Source organism: Nylanderia fulva, unplaced genomic scaffold (assembly GCF_048542155.1).
Source record: "Nylanderia fulva isolate GAGA-0341 unplaced genomic scaffold, ASM4854215v1 Scaffold26, whole genome shotgun sequence".
In the NCBI taxonomy this organism is placed as follows: domain Eukaryota; kingdom Metazoa; phylum Arthropoda; class Insecta; order Hymenoptera; family Formicidae; genus Nylanderia; species Nylanderia fulva.
The window spans coordinates 2,684,027-2,701,300 of NW_028190325.1; the positions used below are offsets into that span (position 1 = coordinate 2,684,027).

The 17,274-nt window shown below is 29.1% G+C and overlaps 4 protein-coding genes across 4 annotated transcripts; 3 read left to right on the top strand and 1 right to left on the bottom strand.

Annotated features, from left to right (window-relative positions):
• Nucleotides 1-6,432: 6,432 nt before the first annotated feature.
• Nucleotides 6,433-9,119, top strand: LOC114942727 (uncharacterized). The gene is made up of 3 exons (XM_029318154.2): nucleotides 6,433-6,719; nucleotides 6,996-7,157; nucleotides 7,388-9,119. Exons 1-3 carry the CDS (start codon nucleotides 6,534-6,536, stop codon nucleotides 9,023-9,025), a joined length of 1,986 nt encoding a protein of 661 aa, XP_029173987.2. The 5' UTR covers nucleotides 6,433-6,533; the 3' UTR covers nucleotides 9,026-9,119.
• Nucleotides 9,120-9,480: 361 nt separating this feature from the next.
• Hacd2 (3-hydroxyacyl-CoA dehydratase 2) lies at nucleotides 9,481-11,858 on the top strand. Its single transcript, XM_029318164.2, has 5 exons — nucleotides 9,481-9,856; nucleotides 10,049-10,165; nucleotides 10,254-10,488; nucleotides 10,558-10,662; nucleotides 10,849-11,858. The coding sequence occupies exons 1-5, from the start codon at nucleotides 9,773-9,775 to the stop codon at nucleotides 11,418-11,420; spliced, it is 1,113 nt and encodes a 370-aa protein (XP_029173997.1). The 5' UTR covers nucleotides 9,481-9,772; the 3' UTR covers nucleotides 11,421-11,858.
• Nucleotides 11,859-12,022: 164 nt separating this feature from the next.
• On the top strand, nucleotides 12,023-13,519 carry LOC114942733 (mitochondrial import inner membrane translocase subunit Tim22). The gene is made up of 4 exons (XM_029318165.2): nucleotides 12,023-12,670; nucleotides 12,805-12,989; nucleotides 13,098-13,170; nucleotides 13,250-13,519. Exons 1-4 carry the CDS (start codon nucleotides 12,430-12,432, stop codon nucleotides 13,330-13,332), a joined length of 582 nt encoding a protein of 193 aa, XP_029173998.1. The 5' UTR covers nucleotides 12,023-12,429; the 3' UTR covers nucleotides 13,333-13,519.
• Septin1 (Septin 1) lies at nucleotides 13,342-17,222 on the bottom strand. Its single transcript, XM_029318155.2, has 6 exons — nucleotides 16,839-17,222; nucleotides 16,436-16,628; nucleotides 16,055-16,313; nucleotides 15,530-15,895; nucleotides 15,348-15,452; nucleotides 13,342-15,280 (listed from the first exon to the last, which is right to left on the bottom strand). Exons 1-6 carry the CDS (start codon nucleotides 16,860-16,862, stop codon nucleotides 15,148-15,150), a joined length of 1,080 nt encoding a protein of 359 aa, XP_029173988.1. The 5' UTR covers nucleotides 16,863-17,222; the 3' UTR covers nucleotides 13,342-15,147.
• Nucleotides 17,223-17,274: the final 52 nt, after the last annotated feature.

Genomic DNA, 17,274 nt, shown 5'->3' on the forward strand with positions numbered 1-17,274 from the left:
CATTACCAACAGACTTTGCCCCTGGTGCGAATCCAGGCTAATTGATCATGAGACCAATTTGAGAGATTTGGCCCCCGTTGTCTGTGTGTGTGTGTGTGTGTGAGAGAGAGAGAGAGAGAGAGAGAGAGAGAGAGAGAGAGAGAGAGAGAGAATATTTTACATATATGCATATATATATAAAATTTATTAAATATAAAAAATATATTTTTTACACATAAAATGTTTTTTTATTGAAATAATCACGATTTTAAATGTGATATAACACAGTGTTCTAAAATTTTTTAATTAAATTTTTTAATTAAATTTTATTAAAGAAAATTACTTGAAATTTTTTACATTAAGAATTTAAAGGCTCCTTATTCTCTTGTAGAAATTTATCACTACGCCAATTAATCACTTATTTTGAGTATTTAAAATACTATATAATATACAGTAATTTAAGTATTCGAAATAAAAGTGATTAATTACTCGAAATAAGTGATAAATTGGCGTTACTAGTAATAAATTTCTATAAGGGTTGAAATAAAGTATAAGAGATAAATAGGCTATATGTGAGCCGTATGCGAAATGTGAGATGTAAGACGCATATTGAAATTTAATTTTTCGATATAACTTTCAAAAATGTACACGAGGTACAAAAAATTAGCTTGGACATTTGTAAGACTTAAAATTGGGATTAATTCTCAATTCTATTAATTAAATTTCGATATAACACACCTTACATCCGCGCACGGCTCACATATATATATAGCCCATTTATTAGTGCAATTTTTAAGTTCCTTATTTTTCAAAGTTCACCTTTTTACGTTATCAAATATTTTTACGTTTTCAAGAATTTTATATTTTTACTTACCGCAGTTTCTTATCCAAATGTAAAATCTTTTATCGCAGTCTATAAAAAATTGAAACAATTTACAATTTTATGATATAATATTATTATTATTACAATTTCTATATATATGCACATCTGTCAAATATCGTGATTTATTTCACATTATTATTATCTATTTTAATAAAAAAAAACAAAAACACTTGCAACAATCAAAAATAAACCGCCTGCCGCGAACGGAAAATGCCAAGAAAGCACGCAATTTCCGCGAATCTCGTAATTTTTTTGAAAAATCAACAATTTCAACGAAATTGTAAATTCTTCAAATCACTGCACAAGTATAATTCACAATAATAATTTTCAGTAACTACGATAAAAAATCGTATACTGAAAACCGCAAACGAAAGTGCAATGGGAGTAAGAGTAAAGTCTGTGATAAAATTAATTGGCAATAGAAAATTAATAATTTTCAAATAGAAAAATTTTGAAATTACCGAGGATTTACAAATAATAAAGTAAAAATATTAAATAATTTATGTGACTTTGTATAGTGAACACATCAACTTGGCGGAATCTTGACTACTCATCAATTTAAGTAAGCAATTCTAAACACAATTAAGATCTTTCACATAAAAAAAATAACTTATTAATATAAATTAATATACCAAAAAAATAAAAATATACTTAGACAATCACGGTGAAATATACTGCAATGACGAACTTACTCGGAAATATCCTTGATGATGGGGACTAACTTTTTGATGCTGGATAACATCTAATTGTTTTCAATTCTCATATCAAGCGGTTCTGACGATAATTTTAACTAATAATGTTCAAAAGAATTGATGACGTGGAATGGGCCGTCAACCTGTTCAACCTGTACTAACAACAGGGAACTCGTTTACATGTTTTTTGACATAATCAAAAAGTTTACCATCTTAACTAAAAAATGGTTAGCCGATTAGAAAAAATATCTAATTTAATAAATGTTATAAGCGTAACCTAATTTAAATTCATCGACTTATTAAACCAAAATGTTCATTAAAAAATAGACTCTAATGCGTAATATGTCATAATTTTTCTTAAGAGAATTTTTATTGTTTTTATATTTACTGAAGAAGGCTGAGGTAACAGCCGAAACGTTTTATTATTTTTATTATCATTGTATCTACTAAGAAATAAATCAATTATGTGTTGACATTACATCTCTCACTAATTTAATATGCTCGTTATAGTTGGCCCTGTCTTTCTAAATCTTAATTTTATAATATCACACGAGCCTTGTCTTTAAATATCTAATTGTTTTCCTTATTAAATTTAAATAATTTATGTTTTCGAATTTTGCTCGCGGAGAGGATCTTTAAAACAAGATTTTTAGAAGAGAGGACCTTTAAAATATAAACAGGCAAAAACGTTGGAAAAATTAAAGCGCGCGTTTAAACAGATAAACGCAATGAAATAAATACGCAATTGTTTTTACTTATCGCTGTAAGCTCACAAGCTTCTGACGTGCTATACACTTTTATATAATATATACAAGGTGTCCGGTAACTAACGGACCAATGATTAAGGGCGGATTCTCTGGCTAATTTGGAGACGATTTTTCCTTAGCAAAAATGTTGAGAAGTCAATAATTTTCGAGTTATAAGCGATTGAAAAAAATAGGTTTTTTGAAAACTAAACGTTTTGGAGTTAAAAGTCTAACATAATTACATTCTTCAGTTAATTTCAGGTAGAGTTTACTATAATAAAATTTTAATTTAAGGCTTAGTTATAAAGATACATAATGACAAAGATTGGAAAGTTGTAAAAAATGATGACCTTTTTCGACATTTTTGCTGAGGAAAAATCGTTCCCAAATTGACCAAAGAATCCATTTGTAATCATTGGTCTGTTAGTTACCGGACACCCTGTATATTGGACACGAGTTTCGTTTGTTTCAGATTCTCGAGAGTTGAAGTAGGAACATACGAGTATCATATATCGTTTGTGACTTGCCGAATGAAAGCAAGACAGAGAGCGAACGAGATGATGAGCTTAATAGCTCATAATGTTATAAATAAATAAATAAAAAATTATAACCTGACCTACTAGTTATTGAATCTTTTTTTAATAAAATGTTTCATTATTATTATCATCTAAGTCTAAGTCGTTTAATTACTTTTTAGTTTTTTAATAATTAATTTAATTTATTCTAGTCATTTTTATATGAGAAAAATAATATCACGTATACGTTTTATAATGAATTAATATATTTCGGGAATCGAATTATATATTCTTAATAATATAAAAGTGTTCAAAAATTATATTTGACTTTTAATTTTAATTATTTTATAGCAAAGAGTTCCGAAATCTCTTACACACATAATGGGGATTTTTTTCATCCATATAATTCGCAATTAAGTATATATGTTAATTATTAATTTTAATAAAATAAAAATTAAAATTAAAGGTCAAATATAATTTTTAAACACAAATATATTAAATTAATTATAAAACGTATACCCATGATAGTATTTTTCTCGTACAAAAATAATTAGAGTAAATTAAATTAATCATAAAAGATTAAAAATTAATTAAAGAATTTAAACTTATATTTTATATAATAATAATAAAACATTTTATTACGTCAAACCGTCGTGAAATAATTAAATAAAATTTGCTAGTTACGTCGAAGTCAAGTTTTCTAACCTTATAAAACATTTTATTAAAAAACAGATTCAATAAATATAAGTACATGTTATATATATACTTATATTTATTAAATCTGTTTTTTTTATAAAATGTTTTATTATTATCATATAAAATATAAATTATTTAATTATTTTTTTATTTTTTTATGAGTAATTTAATTTATTCTAGTTATTTTTATACGAGAAAAATACTATCACGGGTATACGTTTTATAACAAATTAAATATATTTATGTTCAAAAATTATATTTGACCTTTAATTTTAATTTTGTATTTTATTAAAATTAATAATTAACATATATACTTAATTGCGAATTATATGGATGAACAAAATCCCTATTATGTGCGTAAGAGATTTCGGAACTCTTTGCTAAAATAATTAAAATTAAAAGTCAAATATAATTTTTGAACACTTTTATATTATTAAAAATATATAATTCGACTCTCAAAATATATTAATTCATTATAAAACGTATACGTATTAGTATTTTTCACATATTAAAATGATTAGAATAAATTAAATTAATTATTAAAAAACTAAAAATTAATTAAACGACTTAGACTGAGATGATAATAATAATGAAACATTTATTAAAAAATAATTATAATAGGTCAGGTTAATATTTTATTTATTTATTTATTTATAACATCATAAAATTCTGTCCTTTCCGAAATACGCGAACGCTACGAAAAGATAAATCTCGTACATGCCGCCGGACGAGTTCATGAGCATGAGACGCTCTTATCTTGGGAACGTATTAATAGTTACTGCATTGACCACTACTACAATATGGCGCTGAAATCAGTGAGAAATGCTGGTCTCTCCTTCATCCAGACCTTTGGCGATCTGTCTATTAATCTGTGACGTAGCCATGTGCACGATGCTCCCGAGTGGTAACAGGCTATGTGCACGGTACGTGGTTCGATTCCGTGCTATGTGCACAGATGAGCGCCAGTAACACGTAGCTGTTAAAGGAGATGAGTTCGAGACCTCGCAGGGCCAATTTTTTTTTTTTTTTTTTTAGTACGACTATATTTGTCAATTTAATGAAATCCTTTTAATTATTGTGGAATAAAGAGATAAAATGCATTTCTCAAGCGTACGCGAGAAAATCGAAATCAAAAATAATGAGTGCCGTATAAATACGTATGGAATAGAGCGTTATATCGAAGAGCGTGTGGCGTAGCGTTAAGGGGCTAGACACGTACCGTCGAGATTAAAGGTTCGATTCTCAAGGAGTGACTTTTTTTTTAAATATTTTTTTATTTTAAATAAAATTTTTTTTTACCATAAAATGTAATTTTTACACAAAATAAATGTAAATAACACGATTTATTTACTTATAACACGTATATTACAAAAATGCATTTTTCTTTGCCTCAAAAAGCCGTGAAAAGCCGTCTGTAGAATAGCTGTATGCGATAGGAACTTGTATGATTATCTGTTTAATTAAGAATTATCCGATTTATGTCGTGTTTGGTGTCGTTGAAATCGCAAAAATCTCAATAATCCATTAATATTATTTTCGAATAGATAAAATGCAAAATAAAGGTTTTAGTTTTTCACTTATAAGATGTTTATATTTGTGAATTGCCATGGATGGGGAAGCCTATTGTTCGAGAGTTCGGAACGTTCTTTGATCTCGATACTCGGGCGCTCGGGCCCGCTTATCTTTTCGAGCTCATCTCACAACTCGTCGTGTGCGAGAGAGAAAGCGAGACTGCGAGTATAGAGCGAGCGAGAGGACCTATCATCAAAGAAAGTTCCGAACTCTCGAACAATAGGCTTCCCCATCCATGGCAATTCACAAATATAAACATCTTATAAGTGAAAAACTAAAACCTTTATTTTGCATTTTATCTATTCAAAAATAATATTAATGGATTATTGAGATTTTTGCGATTTCAACGACACCAAACACGACATAAATCGGATAATTTTTAATTAAACAGATAATCATACAAGTTCCTATCGCATACAGCTATTCTACAGACGGCTTTTCACGGCTTTTTGAGGCAAAGAAAAATGCATTTTTGTAATATACGTGTTATAAGTAAATAAATCGTGTTATTTACATTTATTTTGTGTAAAAATTACATTTTATGGTAAAAAAAATTTTATTTAAAATAAAAAAATATTAAAAAAAAAGTCACTCCTTGAGAATCGAACCTCTAATCTCGACGGTACGTGTCTAGCCCCTTAACGCTACGCCACACGCTCTTCGATATAACGCTCTATTCCATACGTATTTATACGGCACTCATTATTTTTGATTTCGATTTTCTCGCGTACGCTTGAGAAATGCATTTTATCTCTTTATTCCACAATAATTAAAAGGATTTCATTAAATTGACAAATATAGTCGTACTAAAAAAAAAAAAAAAAAATTGGCCCTGCGAGGTCTCGAACTCATCTCCTTTAACAGCTACGTGTTACTGGCGCTCATCTGTGCACATAGCACGGAATCGAACCACGTACCGTGCACATAGCCTGTTACCACTCGGGAGCATCGTGCACATGGCTACGTAGTTCAATGTGCACGTTTTGTGCACATAGAGGCGCTTTGAATTCCGGTTGCAGCTAAATCGAGGGGATGACCACTCTCATCCTTCTCTCTGGTACAAGGTATTTATCTATAGATTGTCATTAGACGCATTCAGCAGATAAAGCAGCTTAGTGAGCGCTTAGTGATTCTTTAATATGATTCGTTCTTTAATATGATTGGCGGACACTGATCTGTTAGAGAGAGAGAGAGAGAGAGAGAGAGAGAGAGAGGGAGAGAGAGAGAGAGAGAGAATAAGTCCGTATCCGTTCCCGTTTTGTGTAGTGATTGGTCCCGCCATTTTGAGGGGTCTGATTCTGATCCAATAAAAAGAGGTCTACAAGTTGGCCAAGCTGGGACACTACTCACTTCTACTTATACTCTGTGGTGTGATTGAGGCAGTTCAGTTTTCTTTGCGTTACATTTTTAATTCCAATCTAATTAGTTATTACATAGATATATACTCAAAATGTTCTTAAATTGTAGCGATCTCCCATTAATTTTAAGTGGACAGTTTTTTAAAATTGTACAGAACGAGGGAGATCCGGAAGGTACTCATATGAAAACGACCGTTGCAAAATGCATGTTATGTCCCAAACAATCCCTCATAAGTAGCTCTAAAACATCAACTGGCAATTTTCATAATCATTTGCGGGTAAGTAGTGAAGTATTTAATTATATAACTATATAACTAAAAAATAGGTAACTTAACCTTAATTTGTTACTTGCCTAATGTACTAATAATAAACTACAGGGATAACCAGAAATACCTGATATTAATTGTATTTAAAAATAGCGATATAAAGTATTGTATAAAGACTAGAGTATTTTGTTCATTTGTGTTAAATAGACAAAAGTCGAGTTTTTCTTGTATCTGTCAAAAGTTCAAAATAGATCCTTAATAATACGATTAATACGATTTTTTATTTAGAGGAAACATCCTGAGGTAGCTAAGCAGTATGAAAACTTAAAATCCCAAAAAATATCTTTGAAACGCAACTCAGTTGATGAATGTACTGATCCTAGCAAAGTATTTGTGACGCCGTTTCAAAGATGTAGAAATTATGACAAACCTTCAGTTAGTGCTAGTGTGGTATGTGATTTTTATTTGTACTTAAATACTTTATCGTACTAATAAATCATCATATTGAAATATAGAATATTAACATGTCATGTCTGAATGAAGAGTTATTTTTTATTCATTTTTTCTGAGACTATGGTGCAAAACCTGCCATTGACAATCCTAATAAATAATATTAATTTTATTATTAATACAGAAAAATAAAATAGACAATTATCTATATAAAGTATTATTTATTGTAGATCAACGGACTAATCTGCAACTACATAATCGAAGAAATGCTTCCAGTTTTTACGGTGGAAAAGCAATCATTCAAAAATCTTATTTCTGGTTTGTCTAGAGGTGCAAATCCACCGTGTCGTAAAACACTTAAAGATTTAATTTACAAGCAAAAAGAGGAGTATGTAGAATTTTTGAAAAATAAACTTCTAACAACTCGTTATGTGTGCACTACAGCTGACATTTGGAGCACTAATAATAAAAGTTACATGGGAGTAACTTGCCATTATTTGGATGAACAATTGAAAAGACATTCAATAGTCCTAGCATGTAAACGAATGAAATATTCTCACACACATTTGCAAATTGCTAAAACTCTGTCAAATGTTCATGCTGATTACAACATTAAAAAAGAACAAATTGTAGGAACCGTAACCGACAATGCTGCAAATTTTGCAAAATCTTTCCGAGTATATTCTGTACCTGAAATCAATGATCCTGACGAATTAGATTTTTTATCTGATGAAAATATTTTGCTCGACGTACATGATATTCCCAACTTTTCAGAAATTATGGAAGATTTCCATATTCAATCTGAAGATGATGATATAACACTTCCATATCATTATCGATGTGCATCACACACTTTGAGTCTAATCGCAACTAAAGACTCGGAAAAAGCATTGCAAGATATTTCTTATAAAAAAATGTATCGTACAACATTTGGCAAACTTACTGCTTTGTGGAATCTTACTCATCGTTCTACTTCAGCTTCTGATGAAATAGAAACTATTTGCAATATGAAATTAACAGTGCCTTGTCCCACAAGGTGGAATTCTCTCTATGATAGTATTAACAGAGTGCTATTATTAAAGGATCACCTAGCAGCAATTTGCGAGAAACTCCAGAAACCCAAATTAAAAAACGCTGAAATGGATTTTCTATCTGAATATGTTACCGTGATGAAACCGATCGCAAAATCTCTAGATCTCTTGCAGGGTGAAGACAATTGCTATTTAGGCTACGTGCTTCCTACATTATTTCAAATTGAATATGCTTTGAATTCGCTAACCCATCTAATTTATTGTGCTCCGCTCAAAAGTGCCATTCTTGATAGTATACGTACAAGATATAAGGACATTATGGACCTGAGTAGCAGCAAATCCAAGCCCTACATTTTGGCAACGGTTTCACATCCAAAATTCAAATTAAGATGGCTAACTAACAAAAATAACAATGATGAATACAAGATGGTACAAAATTTATTTTTTTCCGAATGTGAAAAGTTGTACCGACAGGAGTTAGGCACAAATGAGGATAAGAGCTCTTCAACAAGTAGTGATGAAGATTTCTTCAGTAGTATCCTCAAGAGTTCCAGTCAAAATAATGTGATAGAAAACAACAGCAATGCACAAAGACAAAATATTGTGCAAATGGAATGCTTACGCTATTTGGAAGATAAATGCAAAACTGTCGAATCCCTATTGAATTATAATCTAATTCAAAAAATGTTTAGACAGTATAATACTATTCTTCCGTCCTCGGCACCCGTTGAAAGACTCTTCAGTACAGATGGTCAAATTTTAACCCCCAGAAGAAATCGGCTTTCGGATATAATGTTTGAAACATTATTAATTTTAAAAAAACGTGATAAACCATAATTTCAAGCATTTTTATATATACTTTTATATATACTTATATATATGTATATTATATCAATTTAATACAAAATAAAATTCGTTTTAATTTTTCAAATTTTCACAATTTGTTTTTTTATAAAAAGTACCTAAAATATACCTAAATTTTTCAGGTACTTTTATACTGTACCTGTACCTACACTTAGGTTATTTTTTAAAAATGTATCTATACCTGTAACTAGGTGTTTTTTCCACACAGTATCTATATCTATACCTAGGTTCCTTTCAAATAGTACCTGTTACAACACTGTTGGTTTCATGATCAATTAGTCTGCATTCGCTCCAGGGGCAAAGTCTGTTGGTAATGTCAAACGAATTTAGCCTAGACTCGCACCAGGGGCAAAGTTTTTTGGTCAAGTCTCCGAAATTTAGCACGGACTCGAACCAGGGGCAAAGTGTGTCGGTAAGGGTGCAAAGTTTATCGCACGAAGATGGCAGTCTCTTCTTTAGGCAGGCCTTTGGCGATCTGTCTATTAATCTGTGTCCGTGACCTATACTATCTGTATCCAATGATTATTTGTATGCGAGCGTGAATAAGGAGTTTTACACTTAATTATATTCAATCGATCACGAATTAATAACTGGGAATTTATTAATAAAAGTGTGACAAAAATGGGAAACGTTATGTATGCATTATTATGAATAATGTAGATTTATAGAATTTGCAAACAAAAAAGTGATATAATAATTGACAGTAACACTTGTGATAAAATGTCTAACACACTTACACCATTTGTATACTGGGCCCAAACAGAAAATCAAATTACATTAAAAGTGGACCTGACTGATGTAAAAGTACGATTTATATATACACTGAATGTATTGGAGAGAAATACGTAGTATATTTTTTGATGTTATTTATATATATATATATATATATATATATATATATATATATATATATATATATATATATATAATTTTTCTCTTCCTCCAAAAAATATTTATAAACATTATTGTAGTATATTTGTTCTCTGTCTGTTACAGGAATTTAATGTTAATCTAAAGGAAACTACATTGCAAGTTACAGCTTATGGTCAGGGAGCTAGAGGTCTTAATAATTACAGCTTCAATCTGAGTCTTCATTCACCTATTGATCCAAATGTAATGATAAATTCCCAAATTAATTTTTGTATATAATTATATAATGCAAATATTAAATTAAAAATGCATTTTATATGTAATACTGTAGGAGAGTAATTACAAAGTAATTGACCGTCAAGTGGATTTTATCTTGAAAAAGAAATATAGCAGTTGGTGGCCAAGATTAACAAGTCAGCCGCAAAAGCCTTCATGGCTTAAGATTGATTTTGATAAATGGAAAAGTGAAGATATGGATGACAATGATGATGAAAAACGTGACATTCATAATGATTACCCTGACATGTATGATAAATTGCATAAAGAAGAATTTGGTTATAGAAAAGGTATATTGTGAGTCAAAATTATATATTGTAGTAGTATTATAACATTGATATCTCATATTATTCTTTCAGAGGATCTTGCAAAGGTGTACCTAGTGATATATAATCTCTGTCAATTTGTTGGTTTTATTTATGTACTTGCTGTAATGGGTATACGATACTCACGAGATGGGCCAGGTATATATATATTTACCCCATGTACATTTCTAAAATACTTTTATTCTATTGATAGGAGAGAAATACATCAAATTTTATTCTCAAAATTTTTTGGAGTTTCTTTAGCTAGAGTTCTTTGTACACATTGAAATTTATAACATTAAAAATTGTTTTAGATTTATCTTAAAATATATATGATTTTTTTAGATTCCATGAAAGAAACATTTGCCACAGTTGGCAATCCGCTCAAGTTCATACAACTTTTACAATTTTTAGAGGTAATGCATCCTTTATTTGGATATACAAAGAGTAACACACTTGTGTCCTTCTTGCAAGTGGGAGGAAAAGCGTTTGTGTTGTTTTTTATGATTGATGCCGAGCCTCGTATGCAAACTAAGCCAGTTGTTTTCTATTTGTTCCTGATATGGAGTTTAATAGAGATAGTCAGATATCCATATTATATTACACAGTTATTGAACATTGAAATATCCTTTTTAACATGGTTAAGATACACCTTATGGATACCATTATATCCATTAGGTTTTGTATGCGAGGGTATCATAATATTACGGAATATTCCATATTTCGAGGAAACTCAGAAATTTACAGTTTCCTTACCGAATACTTACAATTTTGCTCTTCACTTCCCATCTGTCATGAGACTTTATTTACTTCTATTGCTCTTGCCTGGAATATATACATTAATGTCCCGTATGAGTCAATTACGCTCTAGAAAACTTGGAAAATCTACTATTAAGAGGAAGTACAAAGCAGCATAAGTAACTTTAAGCTTATTTCCATTCTGTATTTCTTTTGTAATTACTGTTATATGAAAGATTAATTAAAAAAAGTAAAATAATGAAAAACATAATGGCAACTTTGTTTTAACATGTACAATAATGTAATTTTATATAGATGTTTTATATTGTTTTTGGTTAGATAGGTTTTTTATATGTATGATAATGCAAATTTTATTTGAGTGTATGCATAGTAAGACATACAAAATTCGTTGAGTAATTATGCATTAATTACCTAAGCTGATTTTATCTGCTTATACTACATTTATTAATGTATGTAATTCAAAGGAGCAATACCAAAGTTAATATTAAGACTAATTGAGTTTTTGCATGTCTTGAATACAAATCTTGTATATGAGAAAATAGAATAAATCATGTAAATAAGACAAATATTACAATACAATTTCGTTGGATCTACAATGTATCTAATATATTTATATACTATGCATATATTAGACATATAATATAGGTTTATAGAAATACATTGTCTTGAAAAGCTAGAAATAATGTACAGTTCGTTTATTATATATATGTTAACAGGAAAAAAATATAAAATTTATATTCACTGATTTAAAAAATACAAATAAAATGAAGAAAAAATGTAAGCGCGGACAATAATTTCCTTTTCAAATATCTATCGTATCGATCAACAATATCGATTCTTGCTTGATATATATCGATATTCACTTTACGATTCATTTCGATTCAGATTCAAAGTTCTATGCTACTTTGGTTAGGAAGCATGTTTGTGAAATTAGTTTCGTACAGTTTTATATTTTATTTATAACACACGATTTATTTGAGACATGTAAAATAAATAATTAATTTCTGAGTTTCAAAATTTCTTGTATAAATACTAATTTGATTTGAGTTTTATGTGTTGTTTGTACATATGATAAATTTTCTAACCATTAAATATATTAATTTTGTGACGTGATACAACAGAGGATATATATATATTTTGTATTTAAATTAAATTAAATTATTAAAAATGTATCCTATGGATTTAACAAAGACGATCCCACCTGACAGTGAAAATAAAAGTGTGTTTTTTAATGACGGCGACCTAGACAAGATCGCTATATTCCTTGTTGGAAGTCAACAACGTTTTAGAGAAAATATCATAATTCCCAGAACACTGGGACCTGTACAAATAAAAACGATTGAAGAAAAGAGGATAGAAAGTGCAATGGAAAGTTGTGCGTTTAAAAGCATCATGAGTTGTGTCCTAGGTATATATTCTACTATTTCATTCTAATATGTATATATAAATATATTGAATACCCATTAGACAAATTACAAATATTAACAAAAGTATATAGATATTAAAAGTATATTGTACTAATTAGAACATCCTTTTTTTCAGGCTATGGTTTAGGAGCAGCTATTGGACTATTCTCTTCTAGTGTAAATCCTAATATAGCGAGTGTTGAAAAGCAACAAAGTGCGAGAGAAATATTAAAAGAGATGAAAACTACAACACTTGGTTATGCAAAAAATTTTGCAGTTGTTGGATGTTTATTTTCTGCCATTGAATGCACGATAGAATCGGTAATATTCAATTAGCTAAATATATGTTGAGAAAATTATTTTCATACATAATAATTTTTATTGTTGTTTGATTATGCATATCCTGTAAAGATTATTAATTAATTTCAGTATAGAGGTAAAACTGATTGGAAAAATGGCACATATGCAGGAGGTTTAACAGGTGGTTTAATTGGTTTAAGAGGTATTCACAATATTCATGCATTATAAATTATTTTTTTATGTATTTTGTTAAGCTATTTAATTTTCTGTTATTTTTGCAGCTGGTATAAAAGCAGGTATAGTTGGTGCTGCAGGTTTTGCAGCATTCTCAACAGCGATAGACTATTACATGCATAGATCTTAAATTACACAATTTAAGTTGGTTAGAATATATATTTATATAAAAAAGATATATAAAAGTTTGTGTATATGTAGTTATGTATCTGTACAAAAATTGTAAAAACAAATATTTCAAATGTAAAAATGCTCACAAATTTAATATCATGTGACTGCAGAATTGGAGGCGTAAAATACATCGCTTTTAACATTTATTTTCTGCCTAGTATATATTTGCTCAAAATTATATGAAACTTTTTCCTAAGTATAATCACGTTCACAATGTTTCGTTGTTTAAATTGTATTAAACACATTTGCTTAACACTCATATGTGATATAGGTAGAAAATTACAAAACCTTTAGTCACATTTATCTTAAACATTATGTTTTTTACTTCTATCAATCTATCTATACTGATAATATGAATATCTAGAAATACATCTACCTCTCTTTCTCTGTATCATTCACATGCGTTTTATATGATTCATTACAAAAACTAAAAAAAAATTAAAATGTAGTTATAAAAAAAGTACATAAAGATTAAGCATATAAATATATTTAAAATTAACTTTGGATTTTTCTCAAATTAATTTTGCACATTCGTACTTCTTTTGCTTCTAAATAAGTAATGTTAATAGTTAAACAATACAAGATTATTTCACTAAATAAAAAAGTGAAATATATCAACATATTTCTGTGATATTTGTCGGAAGCATTTTTGAAAACTGTCAACATTTTAAAACTTAGATCCATGTTACACGAGCTCTTACATCAATTCAATATAAGATTTCTTATTTAATATTAGCACGATATATATCTTATCAATAAAATATTTATTATGAATATATTGCTCAATTATATGGAAATAATGATTCTTTCTCTTATTTTGCAAGTATCTATAACAAATCATACATATAGTTTTCAACAAATAGATTACCTATTTATGTAATATAAAAAAAATGAATCCTTATTTGTGTACATATGTTAAATATTTAAATCATAATGACAAAAATTGCAAGGCACTTTCCACAATTCTGTTTTTTTATTACATAATTTTTTTACCTGAGATAAAATTCTTATTATGTCATATATATATGATGTTTGATATTTTTTGTTTCAATAAAAAATATATAGTTAAAATAAAGAAAAATCTGCCCCCCCTTTCATATCTGCAAAAAATTGCAAAATTATTGAAACTTAGTCAAACTTTATATACTAGACACTTGCATCCATAATATCTTTATCTTGTCTTAACTCATTAGTCTTGCTTTCTTTTAAATAAAATCATTTTTAGATCTTTTTATTACATGTATGCAAAAATTTATGATTATGATTATGATGAAATTTATGAATAAAACTTTAAGTGGCCATCAGTTAAACAAGAATAAAACAAAAATTATAAAAATCAATTAACTACAGACACAAATTTAAAAAATAATGCAATTATCCAAATTTAATTATTTAAATAAATTTTGTTAAGAAAAATTGACAAGCATAACTTATTAAAGTGTCCTGCTAAATCTTTATCAATTTTCTTGATTATTTCCGGACAAAAGATAGCTAACTAAAAATCAAGAACTCTTTCTTACATACAATGCACATTTCTCAAAAAGTTACATTAAAGATAGATTCCATTATTTTTCATATTCTTATGAAATATATGTATAAAATGCATATGTATATCAAAATGAGATTATTCTTATGAAGATAAGTCTAGAAAAATAATACGTCCAAATCAATACCTTGGTCATGTAAGTTACTAAAAAAGTTTTATAGATCTTTTTGGCACTCGTAACAGTGAAAAGTTATTTTCTTCACTATCAGTATAAAAATGCATAGTTGATCAAGGTTGTTGTTGTTGCATCTGTGCCTGCATCACAGCCAGCAATTCTTGCATATGTCGTATTTCTGCTTCTTTTTCTTGCAAAATGCGATCCTTTTCTGATACTGTGCTGTTTTTATCTGGTTCAGCAAAACTATAAACAAAAGACAGTAAATATATAAAATTCGTGCATACATAAAATTCGTGATTATTATACTTACGTTTGACGTCGAGGCGGTACTGGAGCTCCTTTTGCCAATCTTTCACTACGATAATTTTCATAATGTACTTCTTGTGTTACTTCCTGTAAATCTTGCATATGTGTACTACAAACAAAAGTATTGTTAGAACATATATACATTAATATATAAATTACAGCATTATGTATTAATTAAAACCTTACATCAACATTGTCCTTAATTTGATAAAATCGCAATGATCGGGATTCTCGACTTCAACAACACCCCATGAATACACTCGACCTCGTACTTTCTTTCCTTTGACTTCAATTAAGCTATTCGCACCGCATACTGCGAATGGAACAGCCTCTTTTAATTGACGCACTTGTTCTTTGTAATCCTCATCTTCGTCGCTATCACAGTCTGGTAAAGGATATATTTTGATTCCACTGCCTTCAATCTCTTCCATAACTCTTTTTTTCAAGCGTAAGACTTCCTTTTTCGTAAGTACATCAGCTTTTGCTATTACAGGTACTATATTAACTTTGTTATGAAGTTGTTTCATAAACTCGATGTCCAACGGCTTCAATCTGAAAAACGAATAACAAAATTAGAGAGAGAAGAAAAACGATTATATAAATTTCATATAAAAAATAAGCCACAAACTAATTTTGAAAAATAAATATTAATTAAATTTGGTTGTGCCTACTTTTAATTCTAAATTAATATTACAAGATAATAATTCATACCCATGACCAAACGGTGAAATAAAATAAAAACAACAATGTATTCTGTTATCCACAATGTTCCTCCTGTTTAAGCCACTTTCGTCACGAAGAAATCTTTCAAATTGATCATCTATGTATTGAATGATAGCTCTAAAACTATCTGTGTTATCGATTGCATCTCCATAACCAGGTGTATCAACAACTGTTAATCTAAGTTTGACCCCTCTTTCTTCAATCTCGACCGTTGAAGCATCAAGTTTAACAGTTTGATTGGTTTTTTCTGTTTAACAATAAACAATGAACATCTTAATTATATGTAGCAATATTAAAAATTATATACTTTACTATTATACATCTAAACAAAAGGAAAAATTATTAAAATAATAATTCACTTATGCTTACCTACTGCATCAGGAATTATTCGTTCAGGATACAAATCCGTAAGAAACAAACTATTTACCAAAGTGGATTTTCCAAGACCAGATTCTCCAACAACCATAAGGGTAAACTCAAAACCTTTTTTCACAGATTTCCGATGCACTTGATTAGGTAAATTTGCAAATCCCACATATCCAGGTGTCTCGAGACTTGCAAACTTGAAAAAATATACATATTTCAGAATTAATAATTACTTGAAGCAGAAAGTAAGAAAGTATGTGCATTCGAAAATCTTTCATATATATATAAAATAAAAAAATATAAATTATTTAATTCGTGTGTGTCTGCTTAAAGATTAAAAGAATAGTGAACACATGTAAATAGTAACAATAGTAGCATATTCCAGAAGCAAATATTTTACACTTACTGTTTTTACGCTCTCACTCGACATATCGAATGTATCGCAAAAAATTTGCTCGTTTCTCTTTATAAATTTACGAATAATTCGGTTCAATTTTAAGATCAATGGGCGTCGCGAGTATGACAGAATGCGATACAAAGAATATAGTATACAAAAAATAGGTTATACTCTTCAGCCAAAGATATTCCCCTTCGATCGACACATTGCTTTCACGATTTTTAGAAATATAATATATAATTGTACTATAATAGCTACTAAAGCGTTGTACAGTCGTATTATAATCGAATTCGACGAATGATGGAAAATTTCTTCGCAAATTTTGAGCACGGATGCAGCGTACAGACTATACAGGATGTAGCGTTAGGGAGGACCTGAGGGGGTGGAGAGGACATTATGAATTGGAGTAAGTTAAGGCGTGGCAACTCAACAGCTGAACGCTATT